Source organism: Anser anser (assembly GCF_964211835.1).
Source record: "Anser anser genome assembly, chromosome: 2".
NCBI lineage: Eukaryota > Metazoa > Chordata > Aves > Anseriformes > Anatidae > Anser > Anser anser.
Genome location: NC_139721.1, coordinates 52,393,624 through 52,417,792, shown reverse-complemented (window position 1 = coordinate 52,417,792; position 24,169 = coordinate 52,393,624). Strand labels below are relative to the sequence as shown.

At 45.5% G+C, this 24,169-nt stretch overlaps 1 protein-coding gene across 2 annotated transcripts in view; it reads left to right on the top strand.

Moving 5' to 3' along the window:
- Positions 1–24,169, top strand: part of LOC310894576 (uncharacterized protein) — a 52,785-nt gene that overhangs the window by 7,388 nt on the left and 21,228 nt on the right. The window contains exons 2-3 of one of the 2 annotated variants that reach the window (XM_083824831.1): positions 16,932–17,553; positions 22,347–22,515. The exons of the other annotated variant lie outside the window; for it this stretch is intronic. Of the exons in view, the coding sequence (XP_083680957.1) occupies positions 17,113–17,553; positions 22,347–22,515 (610 nt within the window). The 5' untranslated portion in view covers positions 16,932–17,112. The remainder of the gene's footprint in view (positions 1–16,931; positions 17,554–22,346; positions 22,516–24,169) is intronic. 2 annotated transcript variants of the gene reach the window in all.

Genomic DNA, 24,169 nt, shown 5'->3' with positions numbered 1-24,169 from the left:
AATCTAAAGTTTTATGAAGGAAGGCAACCTTTTCTGGAAACAGCTCATATAAAACTAGTAGGGTGACTTAGCATGACTTACTTTGGTTGAAAATATCTGTTTTGTTTCTCTTCCTCACATTGTTAAATGAAATCACTTCAGAAAAAACACAAGTCTTATTTTTTCCTATATTCTGGCTTAAATAACTTGTACAAAAGGTCTCCAATTCACTTGCTTTAATCCTTATCCATGGAAGGCTGTCAAACTCTCAAGCTGTTGCAAGACAGGAGTCTTCCTCCAAAAGAGATCTAAAAGATAGTGTAGCCAGAGTTGATTATTATGGTTGCTTTATTCCCAGGACTTTCAGCATCTCCTTTTAATAGATAACATTTTGCAGTCTGCTGAGTATTTATCAGGCATTTGGCTGGAATATAGTTGGTCAGCCAGAGAAAGAGAGAGTAAAAAAAAAAAAAAGCACACTTGTGTCACAAGCATGTGGCCAGTCCCTGCCCAAAGTAGCAGGGAGATATGGCTGTCCTCATTACTGGCAGTACCCCTCTGACCTGACAAGGGCAGCTTCTGAACTCCAGGGTCAGCAGCAGGATTTGAAATTCTCTATTTGTTCTAGTCTTTGACCTCATACTTCCAGTGTACCAAGTGCAAAGGAAGCTGCAGAGCTGTGATAGGGTTTACAATGAAGAGACTGAACAGTGGTGTCAGAGCCCTGGTGACTGCAGGGAGGAAAAAAGAATCAAATATGCTGACCAGGTCAAGACTACTTGGGGAGCCAGGCTGTGGCCATTCAAAAACCATTAAAGAAATTAAAAAAAAAAAAAGCCCCAATCCCTATCCAACAAGTAGGACAGCTCTCAGTAGGAACCCTCTGAGGATGGAAGAAAGATATATCAAACGACACCATCCTGTGATGAGACATGGGCATCACATCACTGGTTAAAGTGGTAAGAGATTAAACTGAAACTTTACCTACATTCTAGACTAGTTTCTCAGGTCATAACAGCAGCTGAGCAAATACTTAAAGTAGGAGCCAAAGAAAACTTAACTTGCCCTAATTCTCAATAACCATTATCATTAAACAGCAATTTCTTCTGTTTTAGGAAGGTGAGAAACTTCTTATATTGCTTCAGAACCTGACGGCATACAGAACTGTTTGATACTCTGAGTATTTTTCAGTGACAGATCAGTCCTGAGAGTTGCAAAATAGTTGGAAATGTTTCTTGGGAAAGCTACAGAAGTGAGTAGTGTAGGTCTTCCTTCTGACTCACAGCCACGATATCTGAATTGCTGGAGGCTCTATTCTTTTTTTCTGGTATTATTAGTAAAAATGGATTTGCAGCAATCTCCTGGGTATTGCTTGCCTAAAAACTGAAATTATGCTGCAGGAGGGTAAAGGTGATTAAAAATTTCCCAAGTTCACCATGCTACTGGATGATGTGTATGGGCCAAGCAAAGGTGCAGAGGTGAAGGTAGGCATACAAAGTGATGGAACCTAACCTGCCCCACTGTTGTGCAGCTGGCAGCAAAGCCTATTAACATTTACCATGTGGCTTCTTTTCTGTTTTTTCCTCACTGCTTAAATAAAAGCTTAAAGTAATTTTTATTTTGTGGGCACCCATGTTGTTTGTTACCCTTGAAGAGAAGGCACACTTTGCTTCTCTGTGACTGTGGTGAATGTACCTGGACTTGGGACTGAAGTGGCACAAGCTCTTTTTTTTTTTTTAGATCTGTGTAGAAAAACTTGACAAACTGAGGCTTAAAAACATGTTGAGAAAAGGCACATTGTGGCTGTATTGTGAAGAGTTGGCCAGTTCTTGGAGGATGAGAGTTCAAGTTTACCAATGCTCGGCTAAGGGACTCTGGGACAGTAGGAGCTTCACAGTAGTGGGGGGCTGTCCAGTATGGCAGTGTCCCCCTTCCCTACTCCACGTATTTAGTCTTCCTTGCCAGGGGGCTCTCTTGTGGGGCTCTGTCCAAGGACAGTGTCTCATGAGCTCTAACATGAGACTACTGGGCCAAAAATAGCGTGACGATGGCTTATGCCAGACTTCATCCTGCTGTAGAAAGACCACAGGACCTAAAGAGCCACAGAAAGTTGAAGCAGATGTATGCCTGAAAATTGAGGCACTGAGATGGTCCAGTGTTAAAGATGGTTAAATCATAAGTACCCTCACAACACTTCTTAAAACTGGTGCAAAATAATTGGTTTCTGTTTTGGAGAGCTTTTTGTAACTATTGGCACAGAAGTATTTTGCTGTATATAGTCAGTCCTTGCTGATGAAGAGTGTCAGTTGTATCACTTAGTAGCTGTACAGGCTTTCACAAACTCCTCATCTTGCCTGGGGATGTGCTGGGGGATACAGCTTGAAAATAAAGTAAAACCAAGCCCTGGAGTGGCTGTTGCTCACATCTGTGGTGAATGCAAAACCTGGACTTAACAATAGGACTTCTCCAAATCAGTAAGGCGGGGGGGGGGGAATGAAAATGATAAAGAATATCTTTAGGTCTCCAGTAGCTCCAGGAAAACAGTTGCTTCACAGCATATTTAATCTTTCGTATGCTCATTTTCATGAAATTCTTGAAAAGACATTTGTTTAAATATTTTGAAGAGCAGTGTGAGGCAGGTAAATTGTCGTGGGCTTTCTCTAAAGTTATGTAAATGTATGCTATGGGAAGACTTGTATGAAACATGTTATTTATATACTCAGGAGACTTTGATAAGACACTATTGTCATTTGCTCTGTGATTCTAGACACTCTCAAAAGGCCTTAATGTCATATGTAAAACACAAATAGAGATGCAGTAGAACAGGGGAATGATTCATAGCAATAGCACTATGCTTTCCTTCTGCTGCTTTGTTTCTGACTGGTGAGAAAGCTATATTGAAGAGCAAACCTGCAGCTTGTAAAGTCTTTTCAGGGCTTAAGCTACAACAAACTAGCAGTCAGGTGAGCTGACTTATTCTATGCTTCAAGCTACACAGTTTTCCTCAGATGACCTAATCTGTGCCCAGTGACTTTTTTAGCCCAGGACAGTTCAGTCTCTGGAAAACAAACTTGCTGCAGGCAAATTATGACTGCTCCCAGAGCACAGGACTTCTGAAATGGCAGGGAAATTGGTGAGGTGGGATATGCTGGAGTCTGTCAATAAATAAATCCCATTCACTCAGAGGCTAAAGCAACTGGAGAAAATGGTTTTTCTGCTCCTAAGCATAGCATTCAACTTGGGCTTTAGTCAGACACCTGAGAAATGGGTTTCTTGTCTTTCATAGCACTGGTCTACCCAGTCCAGCCTTCAGCAAGTTAGTTGTATCATCAGAGGAGGGTGGCGTAGGGCGGAGAAAACAAGAAATCACATGAAAGCACTGGAATATATCCATCCAGTATGGAGCGGGGAAGTCTTCTGTCAACTGCAGGTGGGTGCCTGAAACAAAGGTAGGTTTCTCTGTGAGGTTATGGAGGCTCAGGTGAGCTGTCTCACAGCATGCTCCAGAGCTCAGGAGAAGGGAACTGCTCCCTGCCCCTTGCTGAATCTGAAACCGTCCCCTGCATGGTTAGTGGAGGAGGGTATATGAGGATATCTGTATGTTCACAGATTCTAAGGTCAGAAGAGACTGTTCTAGTGATCTGTTAATTTTGTGTCTGTGGACCTTAGGTTTTTCCCTAGCATTGGATTGAGGTTATCTTAGACATCTAATCTTTAAAAACTTCAGTCTGTGCTGATTATGCCACCTACCAGATAAGCTCTTTCAATGTTTAATTATCTTCACAGCTAGGAAAATGCATCTTATTTCAAGGTTGAATTTGTATATCTTTTTCTACCTTTTGGATTTTGTTTTGATAATTTTTTTCTTTCAGTTATTTTTCTGTGTTTTTTACTACTGGATGAAGTCAAACTGTACAGGCTTACTTGAGACCTTTGTCTTGTATTTTTTAAAGTATTGTGTATTAGAATAGCATATTTGAAAATGAAATACTGGAAGGAAGGGAATTAAGATATCCAATTAGCAAGTCTGTTCTCACGGATAAAATTCCAAACTTCTAGAATAACAAATCATCATTGTTTGCTTATGGCCATCTTGTATTGCTTCTAGTTGTTCATTCTACATGTCTATCTGCAATGTTTCATTAGTTCCTGAGAAGGTTTTTTAACTCCTTGTCTTTTACAGCATGTGTTGTATAATGACTCAAAAATGCATTTGAGTTGTATCCTCTTGGTATGAACTCTCTAGCTGCAACTCCATTAAATGTGGTGTGAGCACTGGCCCTCAGAAGGCGCATAAAAACAGCCAGGCCATAGGCCCATCAGGTCTCTTTCCAGCAGTGTCCAAAACAGATGTTTTGGGGAAGATGATTTTAAAAGAAAACCCCATCCCTGGATGTTAGCCAAACCACCAGTGCACATCTGCATAGATGCCAAAGCAAGCAGACTTTTACGCAAATAGAATTTGGAAGTAATTTTTGCAGCTAGGTCTGGTGTGAGGTTATTTCATGGGTGGGCGCATCCAGAATCACAATTCTGTGTAGTCCTAATTCAATCTTCATGGTGATCAGCTTAGGCCTCATGAGAACATAGTGTGTGAATTGAACAAGCTCATTAACAATTACATGACACTTTTTACCTTTTTCAAATAAAAGAAAACTAAGCCAAACACAAATTCTCTTTTCACTTTAAAGGAGAAAAATGCCAAGGAAAATAACATAATGACAGCAAAAGGAAAAAAACAGGAAGGCAGAATTTTGGTTTTCTCTGGTTTGAGGCTTTGTTTTTCTTTTCCTTAGAACTCTTGAATGCATTTTATCAACTATGAGCTCTAAGTGGAGGAAGACGATGGTGTAAGCAGGCCGAAAAACATTTTATATGATTGTATGCATAAGTGACTGTAAATATTTTTTAGATGTTTCAGACATTTTGTTTTGAGCTTACTGGTATTAAATACAAATTATTACTCTGGCATATGTCTGCAAACCCTTTCCTACAATTAAGGTAACCAAGTTTCTCTCTGTAAGATGAACTGGAATTGTTTCATTATATGGAGCAGGTGGAAAAGATTTGATTTGGAGAGAGGCTAAAAATAATTATTTCCACAAGCCTTTTGCCACCACTGAAGAGCCATGTATATCTGGTATCCAAGGGCAATTAGGTTTCAAACAGGCCTACCACACATGCAGATGGCAGGGCTGTTGAAATGAGCACAAAGGGAAAGTTGAGAAAAGGAGGAAAAAATGCCTTTTGTCTGAACAGTTTGAATAATGCACCAGAGAACCCTGTGTGAATCCAACCAGAAACACAGAATGAATTATGACTAAACAACAATTTGCAACACCACAAATATAGACTGGGATCATCAGACTTCTTAAATCTCTTCTGTATTAGTGTTGATTAGGTAAGTCTGAGATATAGAACCTGAACCTAGTCTGCAGCAACAGCTGGACTTGGGGTTATTTGCTTTCCTCTACTTTGGAGAGGCAGGGCAAAAAAGTAATGTAGCTGAGAGCTAGATGCCAAGGTTAGCAGGGGTCTGAAAACAGAAAGGAAACAGCTTTTGCTAAGCAGAAGCCATAATGCCATACTGCAGCAAAACGTATCTTAGCACTTCAGCAAACCCATATTTATAGAAAGCATCAGCATGCAGCTATGGTCACATGTCTGAAGGTGGCCCTTCATCCCCTTGTAAATATTTTTCAAAATGAGACAGGGTGGGAGATGGGAGAAAGAACAGATGATGGTGTTTAAATTTCTGCAGCATTGGAATTTCAGTACCTGCTGCAGAGGGTGTAACAGGCATCTAGTCCTTACCTCTCAAACTGAAATACCGAAACTCACTCTTGAAACTCTTGCCAGTTTTCACGCCCCCTTCCCACCCCCACAGCCTCACCACTACCGTCAGCATTTGCTATGCCATTTTGCTTCATTGCTCACTTGCTAAATATAAGCCTGTGATTTTTCTTTCTTCTGAAAGCTCTGCTGTGCCATAAGCACTGAATGCTGTCAGCTCCACCACCCTAATTCACCATAAGCTATGGACTGCCTACAAGGGTGCATAAGTCCATCTTAAGTGAAATGTTGGTTCCTATGGCCAAAAAAAAAAGCTTGTTTTTGAGGCTGGGAAGGACCCTGGGAGGTCTCTAGTGCAGCTTACTGCTCCATGCAGGGTGAGCTATGACACCAGATCAGGTCGCTCAGGGCTTTCTGGTCTTGAAAACCTCCAAAGACAGAGCCTGCACAGCCTCCTTGATTGGTCTGGTTCAGTGTTTGGCTGTCCTCAGGAATACAGAGTTTCTCCTTGCACTCAGTCTGCCTCTCATTTCTGTTTGTACCTCCTATCTTCTTGCTATGCACTGCTGTGAAGAGCATTGCTCTGGTTGTTTGGGTAACCTCATAAGTACTGAGGTACTCATGTCAGGTGCCCCCAAAGCTGTCTCATCTCCATGTTGAATCAGTTTTGGTTCCTCATTCTCCACACAAGGCAAGTACTCCAGCCCTCACCATTCTGGCTGCCCTCTGTTGAACTCATTCCAGTTTACTGATGTATTGGGCAGACCATGACTACATACTCTTCTAAATAGTCTGTGTGCTTAGCAAAGAGGGATGTCTTCTCTCTGACAAAAATGCCCAAGGATTACTATATCACCTTCTGTGCTGCTAGGGAATGCTGCTGGCTCACATTCAGATTGCCATTGTTCACGGCCTCTGTGGTGGATCTGCTCCATAGGCAGTGACTTGCTGAAGGAATTTGAAGACTTAAGGACTTCCAGAGAGTGCTTTATTGCCTGTGTGGAAAATTTGCTCACCTTAAATACCGTGAAAGAAGTGTTCATAAGTCTTACCGTGTTTTTATTGCTGGTCTTTGTTCAAGACCAGTACTGGGTCATCCAAAGATGTTAATTAGGTTAAATATTTTCTGCTTGAGTAGTTAACTATGCTGTTCCCAGATAACTTCTTCAGAAGTACCTCAAGACTTTACAGAAAATAAAACATTTATTATTCCCAATTCTATCCCTATTTACTGCATAAATGCTTATGCAAGTATACTAATATAAACAGATGCAAGGGCTTAGAGAAGGCCATGTAAAAAAGGAGGGAAAAAAAAATTGCTTAAAATTGCTCCTGATAGTAGCTTCTGGTGTGATGTCAGGCTGCTTATACATAAGCAGGAACATAACTCCATCCCCTTCTGCTTTCACTCCAGGCCGCAGGTCCCACCAAGCGCTAACTGGATGGGGCAGGATCACTAGGCTTTGTATGTTTTGCGGTCCATGAAATTACTCTCACTTGTCTCTGACTGCAGCCCATATTCTGTCTTTTGTTCTCTATCTCTTTTGAATGTCAACTCCATTCTTTTTCTCTGCTTTTTCAGCTTTCCTAGTGTCCTGGTTCCAGTTAGGACAGAGTTAAGTAGCTCATAGTAGCTGGTAGGGTGCTATGTTTTGGATTAGGATGAGAAGAGCGCTGATAACATGCTGATGTTTTAATTGTTGCAGAGCAGTGTTTACACCAGGCCAAGGACTTTTCGGCTTCTTGCTCTGTCCTGCCAGCGAGCAGGCTGGGGGTGCAGCAGGAGCTGGGAGGGGACAGACCCAGGACAGCTGACCCAAACTGGCCAAAGGGGTATTCCATACCATCTGACGTCATGCTAAACAATATATAGGGGTGGCTGGCCGGGGTGGGGGGGCCGGCTGCTCGGGAATAGGCTGGGCATCGGTCAGCGGGTGGTGAGCAATTGCATTGTGCATCACTTGTTTTCTTACACATTATTATTGTTAATACTATTACCATTATCACTATTATTATTATTATTGTTATTATTATTTTCCTGTCTTAATAAACTGTCTTTATCTCAACTCACAGGCTTCACTTTCCCGTTTCTCTCCCCCCATCCCAGAGAGGGAGGGGGGAGGGTGAGCGAACGGCTGTGTGGTGTTTAGCTGCCAGCCGGGTTAAACCACAACAGTCTTTTTGGCGCCCAACGTGGGGCCCGAAGGGTTGAGATATCGACAAATCTGACCAGAGTGTGTTAAACTAAAATTGGTATAAGTATTGGACCTGCTTAATAGTTGCTAGTCACGATGTTGATTGCCTTAATCTCCAGTCTGCTGTACCTGTATTCCAAATTGAGTTTTATGGTGCGTTACTTTCTGTATGTGCTCCCTGTTGCACTGTTTATCCTTTCCGGGCCCTGGTTTAAGATTGTTATGGTACTGTGCGGTGTAGCAATGGCTTATGAAATGATGAAATATCTGGTCACGACTTTAACCTGGTATTTGTACTCAGCACTGACGTCGACTCTATACTTTGGAACCCATATCTCGGAAACTATTAGCAATTACACCTATTGCCTGTTTTCGTTAGGGAGCCAATCTGTGAAGGGGACAGGGGAAGACATGTTTCCCTACCTGTTCACTCTCCCTTTCTCCTTCACCACCACCCTCTTATCCCCCGAGTTAGTTACGGTGGTTCTCCGAGATGTTGAATATCCTTGGGATACTCAGACCAGCCTGCTCTTGTTGTTATGTCTCCTGAATGCGCTTCAGATTTTGTGGAGGGTTAAACAACTACTTAGGAATCTCATCCGGAGATCTGTCTTGAGGCGGGATAGTTGCGAGTGGCAGGGAGTGTGGGAGGATATGGGCAGGTTTCTAGAGCAGTGGTCACCTCCAGTGTTTTGGACATTCACCCCTGAACAACTGCAAAATCCTAAAAAGCTGGCAGAATGCTTGAAAAAAAGGTGTCATGACTCTGGCAGTTCCAAAGTGACACAAATCACTGTAGCGTGCTGGGGTCTGGCTTGTGCCTATCGAGCTGCAATTGATGCTACTAGCAACCTAGCTCCAGCTCCTGCAGCCGCTCCAGCTGCAGCTCCTGCAGCCGCTCCAGTTCCAGCTCCTGCAGCTACTCCAGCTCCAGCTCCTGCAGCCGCTCCAGTTCCAGCTCCTGCAGCTACTCCAGCTGCAGCTCCTGCAGCCGCTCCAGTTCCAGCTCCTGCAGCTACTCCAGCTCCAGCTCCTGCAGCCGCTCCAGTTCCAGCTCCTGCAGCTACTCCAGCTCCAGCTCCTGCAGCCGCTCCAGCTCCTGCAGCCGCTCCAGTTCCAGCTCCTGCAGCTACTCCAGCTCCAGCTCCTGCAGCCGCTCCAGCTCCAGCTCCAGCTCCTGCAGCCGCTCCAGCTCCAGCTCCTGCAGCCGTTCCAGTTCCAGCTCCTGCAGCCGCTCCAGCTCCTGCAGCCGCTCCAGCTCCAGCTCCTGCAGCCGCTCCAGCTCCAGCTCCTGCAGCCGCTCCAGCTCCAGCTCCTGCAGCTGCTCCAGCTCCAGCTCCTGCAGCTACTCCAGCTCCAGCTCCTGCAGCCGCTCCAGCTCCTGCAGCTGCTCCAGCTCCAGCTCCTGCAGCCGTTCCGGCTCCTGCAGCCGCTCCAGCTCCAGCTCCTGCAGCTGCCCCAGCTCCTGCAGCTGCCCCAGCTCCTGCAGCTGCCCCAGCTCCTGCAGCTGCCCCAGCTCCTGCAGCTGCCCCAGCTCCTGCAGCTGCCCCAGCTCGTGCAGCTGCTCCCACTCCTGTGGCTGGGTCAGAGAAACGAGCTGTAGCAGTGCAAGTTGACCCCGCAGAGGGTATCCCAACCCCTGTGGCAGACCCTGTGTCTGGGTCAGAGAAACGAGCTGTAGCAGTGCAAGTTGACCCCGCAGAGTGTATTCCAAGCCCTGTGGCAGACCCTGTGTCTGGGTCAGAGAAACGAGCTGTAGCAGTGCAAGTTGACCCCGCAGAGGGTATTCCAACCCCTGTGGCAGACCCTGTGGCTGGGTCAGAGAAACGAGCTGTAGCAGTGCAAGTTGCCCCTGTAGACAAGGTGAAAAAATGGTATAGAGGCTCAGGTCGTTTAAAACGCAGACAGTCTTCTGCTAAGTCTGGGCGAAGTGAAGACGAGGCTGGGCCATCAAAGGTGCAGGAGACTGAAGATGAGGATGAGGATGGCGAAAAATCAACAGTAACTACCCGGACTCCATACCAGCCATCAAAGGTGCAGGAGACTGAAGATGAGGATGAGGATGTCGGAAAATCAACAGTAATTACCCGGACTCTATACCAGCGTGAGCTACGAGATGTGCGAAAAGATTTTGGTCGCTGTATAGGCGAGCAGCTTGTCACCTGGCTGCTCCGGTGCTGGGACACGGGAGCCAATTATGTGGAATTGGAGGGCAAGGAAGCCAGGCGGCTGGGATCCCTTGCTAGGGACGCATGCATTGACAAAGCAATTGGAGATGGAGCACAATCTCGCAGCCTCTGGAGGCGTCTCCTGTCAGCTGTGAAGGAAAGGTATCTCTTCAAGGAAGAACTTGTATGTTTACCAAGCAAATGGACCACCATGGAGAAGGGAATTCAGTACCTGAGGGAATTGGCCGTACGGGAAGTAATTTATAAGGACCTAGATGACGCACAAACATCCACAGATCCAGATGCAGTCCTGTGTACACCACCCATGTGGCGGAAGTTTGTACGGAGTGCCCCATCATCATATGCCAACTCATTGGCAATACTAGCCTGGAAAACGGAGGAGAATCCCACAGTGAATGAAGTGACTAAAATACTCCGGCAGTACGAAGGAAATCTCTCCTCTTCCCTAAAGGCCTGTGTCTCAGCTGTGGAGAAACTCTCTGAAGAGGTCCACCAACTTAAAGAGAATTTATCTTCCCCTCCACCTGAACGAACCAGTGTCCACCAGCTAAAAGAGAATGCTTTAGAGAAACTTTCTGAAAAGATCCACCAACTTGAAGAAAGATTATCTTCCCCTTCACCTGAACGAACCAGTGTCCACCAGCTAAAAGAGAATGCTTTGGAGAAACTTTCTGAAAAGATCCACCAACTTGAAGAAAGATTATCTTCCCCTTCACCTGAACGAACCAGTGTCCACCAGCTAAAAGAGAATGCTTTGGAGAAACTTTCTGAAAAGATCCACCAACTTGAAGAAAGATTATCTTCCCCTTCACCTGAACGAACTAGTGTCCACCAGCTAAAAGAGAATACCTTGGAGAAACTTTCTGAAGAGATCCACCAACTTAAAGAGAGTTTATTTTCCTCCCCACCTGTACAAACCAGTGTCTCAGCTATTAGGGGTAAACGTTCATCTATGCAAGGAAGACAATATGGTGGGCACACACACCGCGCCACCCTGTGGTTTTACCTACGTGACCATGGAGAGGACATGAGAAAATGGGATGGAAAATCTACTGCGACCCTAGAGGCACGGGTACGTGAATTGCAAAGGAAAACAATTGGGAAAAAGGAGTTCTCTGAAAGGTTTGCTGCTCCAACTTCCAGCAGGCAGTCCTTTAAACACAGAAATGAAGATTCTGACCAGGACTAGAGGGGCCCTGCCTCCAGCCAGGGGGAGGAAAGGGACAATCGAGTTTATTGGACTGTGTGGATTCGATGGCCTGGCACGTCAGACGCACAGAAGTATAAGGCTTTGGTAGACACCGGTGCACAATGTACTCTAATGCCATCAAGCTATAAAGGGCCAGAGCCCATCTGTATTTATGGTGTGACGGGGGGATCCCAGCAGTTAACTGTATTGGAGGCTGAAGTGAGTCTAACCGGTAATGAGTGGCAAAAGCACCGTATTGTGACTGGCCCAGATGCTCCGTGCATCCTTGGCATAGACTATCTTAGAAGAGGATATTTCAAGGACCCAAAAGGGTTCCGCTGGGCTTTTGGCATAGCTGCTTTGGAGACAGAGGACATTAAACAGTTGTCTACCTTGCCTGGTCTCTCAGAGGACCCTTCTGTTGTGGGGTTGCTGAGGGTTGAAGAACAGCAAGTGCCGATCGCTACCACAACTGTGCACCGGCGGCAATATCGCACCAACCGAGACTCCCTGAGTCCCATCCATAAGCTAATTCGTCAACTGGAGAGCCAAGGAGTGATCAGCAAGACTCATTCACCTTTTAATAGTCCCATATGGCCAGTGCGAAAGTCTAATGGTGAGTGGAGACTAACAGTGGACTATCGTGGCCTGAACGAAGTCACGCCACCACTGAGTGCTGCAGTGCCGGACATGCTAGAACTCCAGTATGAACTGGAATCAAAGGCAGCCAAGTGGTATGCCACAATTGATATCGCTAATGCATTTTTCTCCATCCCTCTAGCAGCACAGTGCAGGCCACAGTTTGCTTTCACTTGGAGGGGAGTCCAATATACTTGGAATCGGCTGCCCCAGGGGTGGAAACACAGCCCTACCATTTGCCATGGACTGATCCAGTCTGCGCTGGAGCAGGGGGAAGCTCCTGAACACCTGCAGTACATCGATGACATCATTGTGTGGGGTGACACTGCAGAAGAAGTTTTCGAGAAAGGGAAGAAAATAGTCCAAATCCTTCTGAAGGCCGGTTTTGCCATAAAACAGAATAAAGTTAAAGGACCTGCACGAGAGATCCAGTTTTTAGGAATAAAATGGCAAGATGGACGCCGTCAAATCCCAATGGATGTGATCAACAAAATAACAGCTATGTCTCCACCAACTAGCAAAAAAGAAACACAAACTTTCCTAGGTGTCGTGGGGTTTTGGAGAATGCATATTCCAAATTACAGTCTGATTGTAAACCCGCTCTACCAAGTAACCCGTAAGAAGAATGCTTTTGAATGGGGCCCTGAGCAACGACAAGCCTTTGAACAAATTAAGCAGGAAATAGTTCATGCAGTAGCCCTCGGGCCAGTCCGAACAGGACCAGATGTAAAGAATGTGCTCTACACCGCAGCCGGAGAGAATGGTCCCACCTGGAGCCTCTGGCAGAAAGAACCTGGGGAAACTCGAGGTCGACCCCTGGGGTTTTGGAGTCGGGGATATAGAGGATCTGAAGCCCGCTATACTCCAACTGAAAAGGAGATATTGGCAGCATATGAAGGAGTTCGATCTGCTTCGGAAGTGGTCGGTACTGAAGCGCAGCTCCTCCTGGCACCCCGACTGCCGGTACTAGGCTGGATGTTCAAAGGAAGGGTCCCCTCTACGCATCATGCAACTGATGCTACATGGAGCAAGTGGGTTGCACTGATTACTCAGCGGGCTCGAATAGGAAACCCCAGTCGCCCAGGAATCTTGGAGGTGATTATGGACTGGCCAGAAGGCAAATACTTTGGGATATCACCAGAGGAGGAGGTGGTTCGTGCTGAAGAAGCCCCCCTGTACAACAAGCTACCGGAAAATGAGAAGAAATATGCCTTGTTCACTGACGGGTCCTGTCGTATTGTGGGAAAGCATCGGAGATGGAAAGCTGCTGTATGGAGTCCTACACGACGAGTTGCAGAAGCTGCTGAGGGAGAAGGTGAATCGAGTCAGTTTGCAGAAGTAAAAGCCATTCAGCTGGCTTTAGATATTGCTGAACGAGAAAAGTGGCCAGTTCTCTATCTCTATACTGATTCATGGATGGTAGCAAATGCCCTGTGGGGGTGGTTACAGCAATGGAAGCAGAACAACTGGCAGCGCAGGGGCAAGCCCATCTGGGCTGCGGCATTGTGGCAAGATATTGCTGCCCGGGTAGAGAACCTGGTTGTAAAGGTACGCCATGTAGATGCTCATGTGCCCAAGAATCGGGCTACTGAAGAACACCAAAACAACCAGCAGGTGGATCAGGCTGCTAAGATTGAAGTGGCTCAGGTGGACCTGGACTGGCAACATAAAGGTGAATTATTTATAGCCCGATGGGCCCATGACACCTCAGGCCATCAAGGTAGAGATGCAACCTACAGATGGGCTCGTGATCGAGGGGTGGACCTGACCATGGACACTATAGCACAGGTTATTCATGACTGTGAAACATGTGCTGCAATCAAGCAAGCCAAACGGTCAAAACCTCTTTGGTATGGAGGACGATGGCTGAAATATAAATATGGAGAGGCCTGGCAGATTGATTACATCACACTCCCTCAAACCCGCAACGGCAAGCGCCACGTACTTACAATGGTGGAAGCAACCACCGGATGGCTGGAAACATATCCTGTGCCCCATGCCACCGCCCGGAACACTATCCTGGGCCTTGAAAAGCAAGTCTTATGGCGACATGGCACCCCAGAGAGAATTGAGTCAGACAACGGGACTCATTTCCGAAACAACCTTATAGACACTTGGGCCAAAGAACATGGTATTGAGTGGGTGTATCACATCCCCTATCATGCACCAGCCTCTGGAAAAGTTGAACGATACAATGGACTGTTGAAGACTACACTGAAAGCAATGGGTGCTGGGACATTCAAAAATTGGGATACACATTTGGCAAAGGCCACCTGGTTAGTCAATACCAGGGGATCTGCCAACCGAGCTGGACCTGCCCAATCAAACCTGTTACGCACTGTAGAAGGGGATAAAGTTCCTGTAGTGCACGTAAGAAACATGCTGGGTAAAACAGTCTGGGCTACTCCTGCCTCAGGAAAAGGCAAACCTATTCGTGGAATTGCTTTTGCTCAGGGACCTGGATGCACTTGGTGGGTAATGCAAAAGAATGGGGAGGTCCGGTGTGTACCTCAAGGGGATTTGATACTGGGTGAGAATAGCCCATGAGTTGAATTGTAGTATGTTAATTATTATATAATAATGTATGTCATCACTACCATGATTGCTATATATCATAGATGAAAATGGTGATTAATTAGAATGTATTGGACAGAGTGTAACCTGAGCATGACATAAATGGTATGGAATAAGGGGTGGATATCTGTCCTGGTTCCAGTTAGGACAGAGTTAAGTAGCTCATAGTAGCTGGTAGGGTGCTATGTTTTGGATTAGGATGAGAAGAGCGCTGATAACATGCTGATGTTTTAATTGTTGCAGAGCAGTGTTTACACCAGGCCAAGGACTTTTCGGCTTCTTGCTCTGTCCTGCCAGCGAGCAGGCTGGGGGTGCAGCAGGAGCTGGGAGGGGACAGACCCAGGACAGCTGACCCAAACTGGCCAAAGGGGTATTCCATACCATCTGACGTCATGCTAAACAATATATAGGGGTGGCTGGCCGGGGTGGGGGGGCCGGCTGCTCGGGAATAGGCTGGGCATCGGTCAGCGGGTGGTGAGCAATTGCATTGTGCATCACTTGTTTTCTTACACATTATTATTGTTAATACTATTACCATTATCACTATTATTATTATTATTGTTATTATTATTTTCCTGTCTTAATAAACTGTCTTTATCTCAACTCACAGGCTTCACTTTCCCGTTTCTCTCCCCCCATCCCAGAGAGGGAGGGGGGAGGGTGAGCGAACGGCTGTGTGGTGTTTAGCTGCCAGCCGGGTTAAACCACAACACCTAGATGTACCCTTTTCTTAGGATGAGCTTTTTCTGAGTTAAACGTACCACACTCACGTTATAGAGAGATCATCCTTACAATCTCTACTTGCACTTTTGAAATTCTAAGAGTGGAGGTTATTGCCAAATTGTCTGGATAGTTCAGCAAGGTCTTATCCAAAGGTCACCGTTGGAAACTCAGGATATTTTAGGAGAGTAGATTCAGTGTACTCTGCAAATATTTGTTTGCTTGTTAAGGTTGTATCAAATGCAAAGGCCTGATCCTGTAGCTCTGAGATTGACCCTACCCGTCTCAGTGGGACTGTTGTATGATGGGGATTGAAGGATCAGATTCTCCAGGATGTTTGATAAATGATGCATGTCCATGGGGAAATTGGCTTGTTTAGCCAGTCATGAATGTATGCATTTTGAAAGAGCAAAATTTTGCTTACTGTTTTCAAAGTAAAAGAGCAAATTTCCTGGCTATTTCTAAAAATATAACTATCTCTTAATGTCAATATGCCAATCTGAAACAACTCATGTAATAACATCTAATTTACAGTGAGGAATCATTATCTTCTAGCTGTGTTACAGTTAACTGCAAATAATGAAATGAAGCTTTATGGCACTTAAACAGAGGGAAATGCTCAGATTAATACAAAATGTAAATTGGTGTGTAATTCACAGTTAGCATTCTGTTTGACTTTCTTCCTCAGCCTCCCCCTTCTGTCTTTTAATTTCAAGGTTGAAGCAAACTGGGCTCTGGCATTAAGGAGAATAGAGGTTTATCTTCTTTCCCAGCTCAGTTTCAAAGAGCAGGAGAAAAGTCTGTATCAGTTCATTTGTAACTGAGTGACACAGGGCCTGGATGGGAGGTCACAGTGATCTGCAGCAGACAAAAGATGTGTAAAAATCCTGAAAGGGTGGACTGACTCATTAGACTTGATGTACAGAAAGGTCTTAATTATACTGGATTGCTGCAAGTCTTCCTCTTTCAAGCTTTTAAAAGCAAGTTAAAAGCTGCAAAATCTGGGTTTCACTTACTCAGTGTAAGTGCTGGTCAGATAATGCAGAGTCGTTTGGCTGCCAGGCTCACAGGAGCTATCCAGCTTGTTCTTTCAGTTAAAGGAAAAGCAAGCACCTAAGGCAAGGGTTCAGGACCACCCAGGTGAGTGATATAGCAGCTGTGTAGTACAGGACGGAGCTGGAAGCAGCTGGTTTGGCTTCCTTCAAAATATGGATGAAGACCCCTCGTCTTTCCCTGTTACTTCCAAAATCTGATCCAAGTGTTGTCCTCTTGGAGTTAGGGCTTCTTCTGACTATATAAAAACAGTTTGTTGAACCAGTGGAAATATATTGAGGAAGGCTAAAGATCTGGAGTCAGACAGTATTGAAGACACATTCTGAGTAAAATATTAGGTCCCTAAAGGGAAGGCTTTGTATTGGCATTCCCTTATCTCAAAGAAATGTGCACATGGGAAGAGATAAGGCTAGTCTCAATTTCTAGGTCAAGTTTTTGAAGGTTAGAAGTAGTAAAGTAGAAGTTTGCACTAGTTTGAGATTCTGCGTGTTCACAGCAAGACTGATATTTAACAAGACTGATATTTAACCAGGTGTGTTGAAAGTGTCTGGGTAACTGATGAGTTGTAGACACTGCCTTAATTTCCCTTTTCTTGAATAGGAGAGATCAGATGCCTACTAGGCTGTCTAGAGAACACAATCTTTAAAAGAAAACTGGAGAGGTAAAAAGTCTTCAGCCTAAGAAACTGGAGCTTAGAACTGAAGGCAACTTTAAGGACAGAGTATCCAAGAATCTGCATGTGAAAAATGGACACAGTTGACTACTCCAAAGGACTACTTTAATGATATGGAGTATGGCAGAGTTGCTGAATACCTTTTTTGCTTCAGTCTTTATTGCTAAAACCAGCCCTCAGGAATCTCAGACCCTGGAGACAAGAGAGGAAGTTCAGAGAAAGGAGGACTTTCCCTTGGTTGAAGAGGATTGGGTCAGAGATCATCTAAGGAAACTTGACATCCACAAATCCACAGGCCCTGATCGAATGCACCCATGGGTGCTGAGGGAGCTGGCTGATGTTATTGCTAAGCTACTCTCCATCTTTGAAAGGTCATGGAGAACAGGAGAGGTGCCTGAGGACTGGAAGAGAGCCGATATCATGCCAGTCTTCAAAAAGGGCAAGGAGGACGCAGGCAACTATAGGCCAGTCAGCCTCACCATCAACACTGGAAAGGTGATGGAACAGCTCATCCTGGAGGTCATCTCCAAGCATGTGGAGGATAAAAAGGTGATCAGGAATAGTCAGCGTGGGTTCACCAAGGGGAAATCATGTTTAACCAATCTGATATCCTTCTATGATGAGATGACTAGCTGGGTAGATTAGGGGAGAGCAGTGGATATGGTCTACCTTGACTTCAAGGCTTTTGACATTGTCTCCCATAACATCCTCATAGACAAGCTCAGGAAGTGCGGCCTAGATGAGTGGACAGTGAGGTGGATTGGCATTTGGCTGGATGGCAGAGCTCAGAGGGTTGTGCTCAGTGGTGTGGTCTAGTTGGAGGTCTGCAGCTCGCGGTGTCCCCCAGGGGTCAGTACTGGGTCCAGTCTTGTTCAACTTATTTATCAATGACCTGGATGGTGGAATGGAGAGTGCCATCAGCAAGTTTGCTGATGATACAAACCTCAGAGGAGTAGCTGATTCCCCAGAGGGCTGTGCTGCTGTTCAGAGGAACCTCAAAAGGCTGGAGGGTTGGGCTGAGAGGAACCTCATGAAGTTCAACTAGGACAAGTGCAGGGTCCTGCACCTAGGGAGGAATAACCCCAAGCACCACTACAGGCTGGGGATGAACCTGCTGGAGAGCAGCTCTGCAGAGAGGGACCTGGGAGTCTTGGTGGACAGCGGTCTGACCATGGGTCAGCAATGTCCCTTTGTGGCCAAGAAGGTCAACAGTATCCTAGGCTGCATTTGAGTGTTGCTAGAAGGTCAAGAGAGGTGATCCTCCTCCTCTGCTCAACCCTGGTGAGGCCACACCTCGAGTATTGTGTCCAGTTCTGGGCTCCCTAGTATAAGAGGGACATGGAGATACTGGAGCGAGTTCAGAGGAGGGCTACAAAGATGATTAGAGGACTGGAACACCTGTCATATGAGGACAGGCTGAGAGAGCTGGGCCAGTTTAGCCTGGAAAAGAGAAGACTGAGGGGAGACCTCAACAATGTGTATAAATATCTGAGGGGAGGGTGTTGAGAGGATGGAGCTGGTCTCTTTTCAGTTGTGCCCAGTGAGGGGATGAGAGACAACGGGCACAAATTGAAGCACAGGAGTTTCCAGCTGAATATGAGGGGGCATTTAATTTCTTTACTGTGAAGGTGACAGAGACCTGGCACAGGTTGCCCAGAGAGGTTGTGGAGTCTCCTCTTGAGATATTCAAAACCTGCCTGGATGCCATCTTTTGCAATGCACTCTAGGCGATCCTGCTCAGCAGGTGGGTTGGATGAGACCATCTTCAGAGGTCCCTTCCAACCTCAGCCATTCTGTGAAAGGATCAGCAAGACCCTGCAGATGGCTTATGACAAGCCTGTATAGTTGCTGCAGAACAGAAACAAAGCAGGGAAAAGGATCAAGGTACTGTCAAAGTTGTATTCCCCACAAGTGTGGACTGTTAGTGGTGTGTGAGGGAAATGTAAACCAAGAGTATGAGCAAGCAAGACGTGCTTTGGGCTATCTTGAAACCGTAAGAACTGTCAATGAATACTATTTTCCAGTTAGATTGTGACTTTGTCAATGTCAAGGGCTTCAGAAAGGCAAAGGTCCTTGCCTTGTTTGAGAAGCCTAAGGGAATCAAGGGAATAAATATGCCTTCCTGGTCCCCAGAGTTGAGCAGTGGAACACATTCCAGGCCAGCAACACCCACACAACATAAATAGCACTAACAAGAGGTCAAGTCTTCCTCCTCCTTAAGGATATAACAAAAGAAAGACAGTCTTAAGTGTTTGCAAGAGGGAAGACAAATTGCCTCTGACATATTTCTCAATGTTCTTTGCAAGTTTTAATCCTTTTGTTTATTGAATTTCTCCCAAAGCACAAACAGAGATGCTAGGCCTTATTAATGTAGCTTATGAAAGATATTGGACTAATTATCTAGTTCAATATTAGGAGACGGGGGATTAATAAATGTGGCTTATTAAAAAGTAAAAAAGGGGATAAGATAAGAAATGCTCTGCAATATGCTTGCTTATCAAGTCCTTGCTCTTGCAATCTTTTGAGCACATCAGCATTTCCGGATGTATAAGCTGTTTCTGTCAAGTAAGTGTTTTCTGTGCTTTGCATGAGTTGGATGACTGAAAATGCCATTCTTGGTTGCTTAACTTTCCTCAAATTAAAAAAGGCACTTAAGCATACATGCAACTAGTTATATTAATCTCACAAGTAGTTTTACATGGCTTGGAGTCCTAAGGTGGCAAGATAAGACTTCTCCTAAATGAGTTGTACTGGGCTGGATTAGCCTTACTATAGAGAAAATTAATTCTTAATTTTTTCCTTTCAGATAGGCTTTGGTCAGAGTGCTGGGAAACTCTTGGATAATCTTTGTTGGTGGGTTTGTGGGTGTGTGGCTAGTTTTTTGTTTGTTTTTAAATCTTTTAAGGAGGATGATAATCTTCAAGTAACTAAAAGTCTTGAAGTTTGTAAGAGTCATAATGGAACTAATGAGACAGTCTTAACAAGGCTCCTACTTTGAGCTAATTGTCTAATGTGGTAATGAAGGGTTAATGGTTTTTAAACTGATTCCTGAATATATTTTGAAGATGGATGTTTTAGGTTCTCTCATTATGTGCATCTGTAATAAGTGCTCCTCTGGTAGATAGGGGATGTATATTTGCACAGCTTTCTGCCATTAATTTCTAATTAGGTACTTGTCAACAATGTGAGTTGGCACTGCTATTGTTCAGCAACACTGTGATTGCTCTGTCCACCCTAATTAATGAACAGCTTCCTTATAAGTAGATTAATAGAGGTAGTCCCATTACCCAATGTTATTTCAGTTAGTGTTATAGTGCACCTCATTAGAGAAATGTAAAATGAAGCAGCATTTCAATTAGCTATTATACAGTATCTGATTCTTTTTGTTTTCTCAGCTATTCTTTTAAATGGGTTTTTGAAAAAGCCCTGACCTCTCCCTAGCATTCCTGAGCACAGCACAGCTTTCTGTGAAATGTCACTGCGCTTAAAAACAACACCAAATGTAGTTAACTTCTCACTATATTGCTAGGGAAAACTGTGAAGGAAAATTCAGCTGTGTTCTGGTTAATGTACAGAAAGCTTCTATAAACAAAGCCAGGATACAGATACAGTGAGGTGTGCGGTGTCAATCAGAACTTTATAGTTGTTTAAATCATTGCTTAGTTTTTTTGGCTATAAGGGTAAGGCCATGAGGTCTGCTTTGAGTAGCCCTTCTTGAATACGGGGGGAGTTGGGCCAGATGACCTCCAGAGGTCCCTTTCAACCTCAAGCTTTTTGTGATTCTCATTCTAGAGCTCAATACTGGGTCCAATTTTGTTAAGCATCTAGATTAATCACCTGAATGATGGGGTAGAGTGAACCCTCAGGAGGGAAATTTGTAGATGACATGAAACTGGAGGCAGTAGCTGACTTGTCAGAGGGCCATAAAGACATCCAGAGGGACCTTGACAGGCTAGAGAGGTGGCCTGACAAGAATTTCATGGAACTCAAGTGCAGAGTCCTGTGCCTGGGAAGGAACAACTCCCAGCACAAGTACAGGATGTGGGCCACCCAGCTGGAAAACAATTCTGTAGAAGAGGACCTGGGGATCCTGGTGGACATCAAGTTGAACATGAGACAGTAATGTGCCCTTGATGGTAAGAAGGCTAATGGTATTCCTGTCCGCATTAAGCAACATACTGCCAGTAGGTCAAGAGAGGTGATCTCCCCCTCTAGTCAGCACTGTTAAGGCCGGCTCTGGAGTGGTGTCTAGTTCTGGGCCTTCCCAATACAAGAGACCTAGACATACTGGAAAGAGGGCCTCCAATGGAGGGCTACCAAGATGAAGGAACTGGAACACCTCTCCTATGAAGAGAGGTTGAGAGAGCTGATACTTTTCAGCCTGAAGAAGAGGAGGCTTACTGTTATCATCAATGTCTATAGATGCCTGAAAGAGGGGTGCAAAGAAGATGGAGCCAGGTTCTTTTCAGTTGTGTCCAGTGGTAGAATAAGAAGCCATGGGCACAAACTAGAACACAGGAGGTTCCCTTTGAGCATCAATAAGCACTTCTTTACTGTGCAGGTGACAGAGCTCTGTCACAGGTTGTCCAGAGATGTTTTGGGCTCTTCCTTTGAGATACTAGTCTCTTGTATGTGGTCCTGGGAAACCTCCTCTGGGTAGTCCTGCCTGAGTAGGGGGCCTGAACCAGATGACCTCCAGAGGTCCTTTCCAATTTCAAACCTTTTGAGATTGAATCTGTGATTTGACTTAATGCAAGCCACGCAAGCATGGAGTGAAACTATCCCTCTGAATGTGAGGAAAAAAAAAGTTATCTGCTAATTTTCAATCACTTGTTTTAAGAGCTTTTATTTTAGTCTGGGTTCTATAACGCAAAACCCACAAACCTAGAATTCAATTCATGTTAACTCAAACTTCTGCATGCTGAAATAGCTGGATTTGTCATTATAGTACCATTACAGTATCATCTTGCCTATAAATGACAAAGCTTTTCCTGTGTGTAGTGGGTTTACGTGGCAAGGTTTTTGTAACGGGGCCATAGGGGTGGCTTCTGTGAGAAGGATCTAGAAGCTGCCCCATGTTTGGTTAGGGCCCCACTGCTGACTAGAGCTGAGCCAGTAAGTGATGTTGTTTTGCGCCTCTGTGAGAGCATATTTAAGACGGGGGGGGGGGGGGGGCGGGAATAAATGCTGCACCACACGCAGCAGCTGGGAGAGTGAGAGGAGTGAGGAACAGCCTTGCAGGCACCAAGGTCAGTGAAGAAGGAGGGGGAGAGGTGCTCCAGGTGCCAGAGCAGAAGTCCCCTGTGGTGAGGACCATGGTGAAGCAGGTTGTCCCCCTGCAGCCCATGGAGTACCACGGTGGAGCAGGGTTCCACCCTGCAGCCCATGGAGGAAACCACGGTGGAGCAGGTGGACCTGCACCAACGGAGACTGCGGCCTGTCGAAGACGCCTGTCGGAGCAGATTCCGGGCCGGACCTGTAGCCCATGGAGAGGAGACCACGCAGGAGCAGGTGACGTGGCAGGAGCTGCTGCCTGTGGGGGATCCAGGTTGGAGCAGTTTGCTCCTGAGCTATAGATCCAGGGGTATGGACCCATATCTGGAGCAGTTCTTGAAGAGCTGCTGCCTGTGGGCAGCCCACGCCGGATCAGTTCAGCAAGGACTGCATCCCGTGGGAGGGCCCCCACAGCACAGGGGATGAGAGTGACCGAGAAGGAGTGGCGGTGAAGAAGCGCTGTAGACTGACCATAACCCCTGTTCCCCTGTGCCGCTCAGGGCGAGGGAGGTGGAAGAGGGTGGATGGGGGGGAAGGTGCTTTTGGTTTCTTTCCTTTGTTTCTCACTTCTCTAGCTTGTTAGTAATAGGCAATAAATCTTACTGTCTCCCTATTCTGAGTCTGTTTTGCCCGTCACAATAATTACTGCATGATCTCCCTGTCCTTATCTCAACCCTTGAGCCCTTTTCATTGTATTTTCTCCCCGTTCATCTTTGAGGAGGGGGAGTGAGAGAGCGGTTGTGGTAGAGCTTGGTTGCCCACCTGAGTAAAACCACCACACTGAACATAACGTAAACATCCACCTTTATAAAATGTTTGGTCTCATTCTGAATCACTAAGCTATTGAATGCTTAAGCTCTCTGCATTGTTGGCAGTTTGGGTTGAATCCCACATGCTAGGGTGAAGCTTGTGCAATCATCCTTCTCTTGAGGTGTTTTTTTTAATGTAGTAGTTATAAACTTGCCAAGAGCTTTCTTGTAGAGAACAGTTAATGGTGAAGTCCTGAAAAAGTCAGTCTAGGGATTAAGCCAACTGACTCTACATGATGGGGGGGGGGCTGGGTAGTACCCACTCCTGCTTCTTTTGAGGGAGGCCTCAAACTACTTGCTGTGAGAGTAGTGGGAACTTCTCAAAAAGGGACATATGAATTGTGCATCTTAGCCCCTCAAGATATAACTAAAATACTTTAAGTTTCTGATCTTTCAAAGATGCTGTTGTGGTTTAACCCGGCCGGCAGCTACACACCACACAGCTGTTCACTCACCCTCCCCCCTCCCTCTCTGGGATGGGGGAGAGAAATGGGAAAGTGAAGCCTGTGAGTTGAGATAAAGACAGTTTATTAAGACAGGAACATAAAAATAATAATAGTGATAATGATAATAGTATTAATAATAATAATGTGTAAGAAACAAGTGATGCACAATGCAATTGCTCACCACCCGCTGACCGATGCCCAGCCTATCCCCGAGCAGCCGGCCCCCCACCCCGGCCAGCCACCACTATATATTGTTTAGCATGACGTCAGATGGTATGGAATACCCCTTTGGCTAGTTTGGGTCAGCTGTCCTGGCTCTGTCCCCTCCCAGTTCCTGCTGCACCCCCAGCCTGCTCGCTGGCAGGACAGAGCGAGAAGCCGAAAAGTCCTTGGCTTGGTGTAAGCACTGTTCTGCAACAATTAAAACATCAGCATGTTATCAGCGCTTTTCTCATCATAATCCAAAACATAGCACCCTACCAGCTACTAGGAGGAAAATTAACTCTGTCCTAACTGAAACCAGGACAGATGCTTGTAACCACAATTTAGATTAACATTGAATTTAGACAAACACTGAATTTAGACAAAAACAGCAATGTCTCCTGAAAATGGTTGGAAAGGTGAGTTCTAAACACC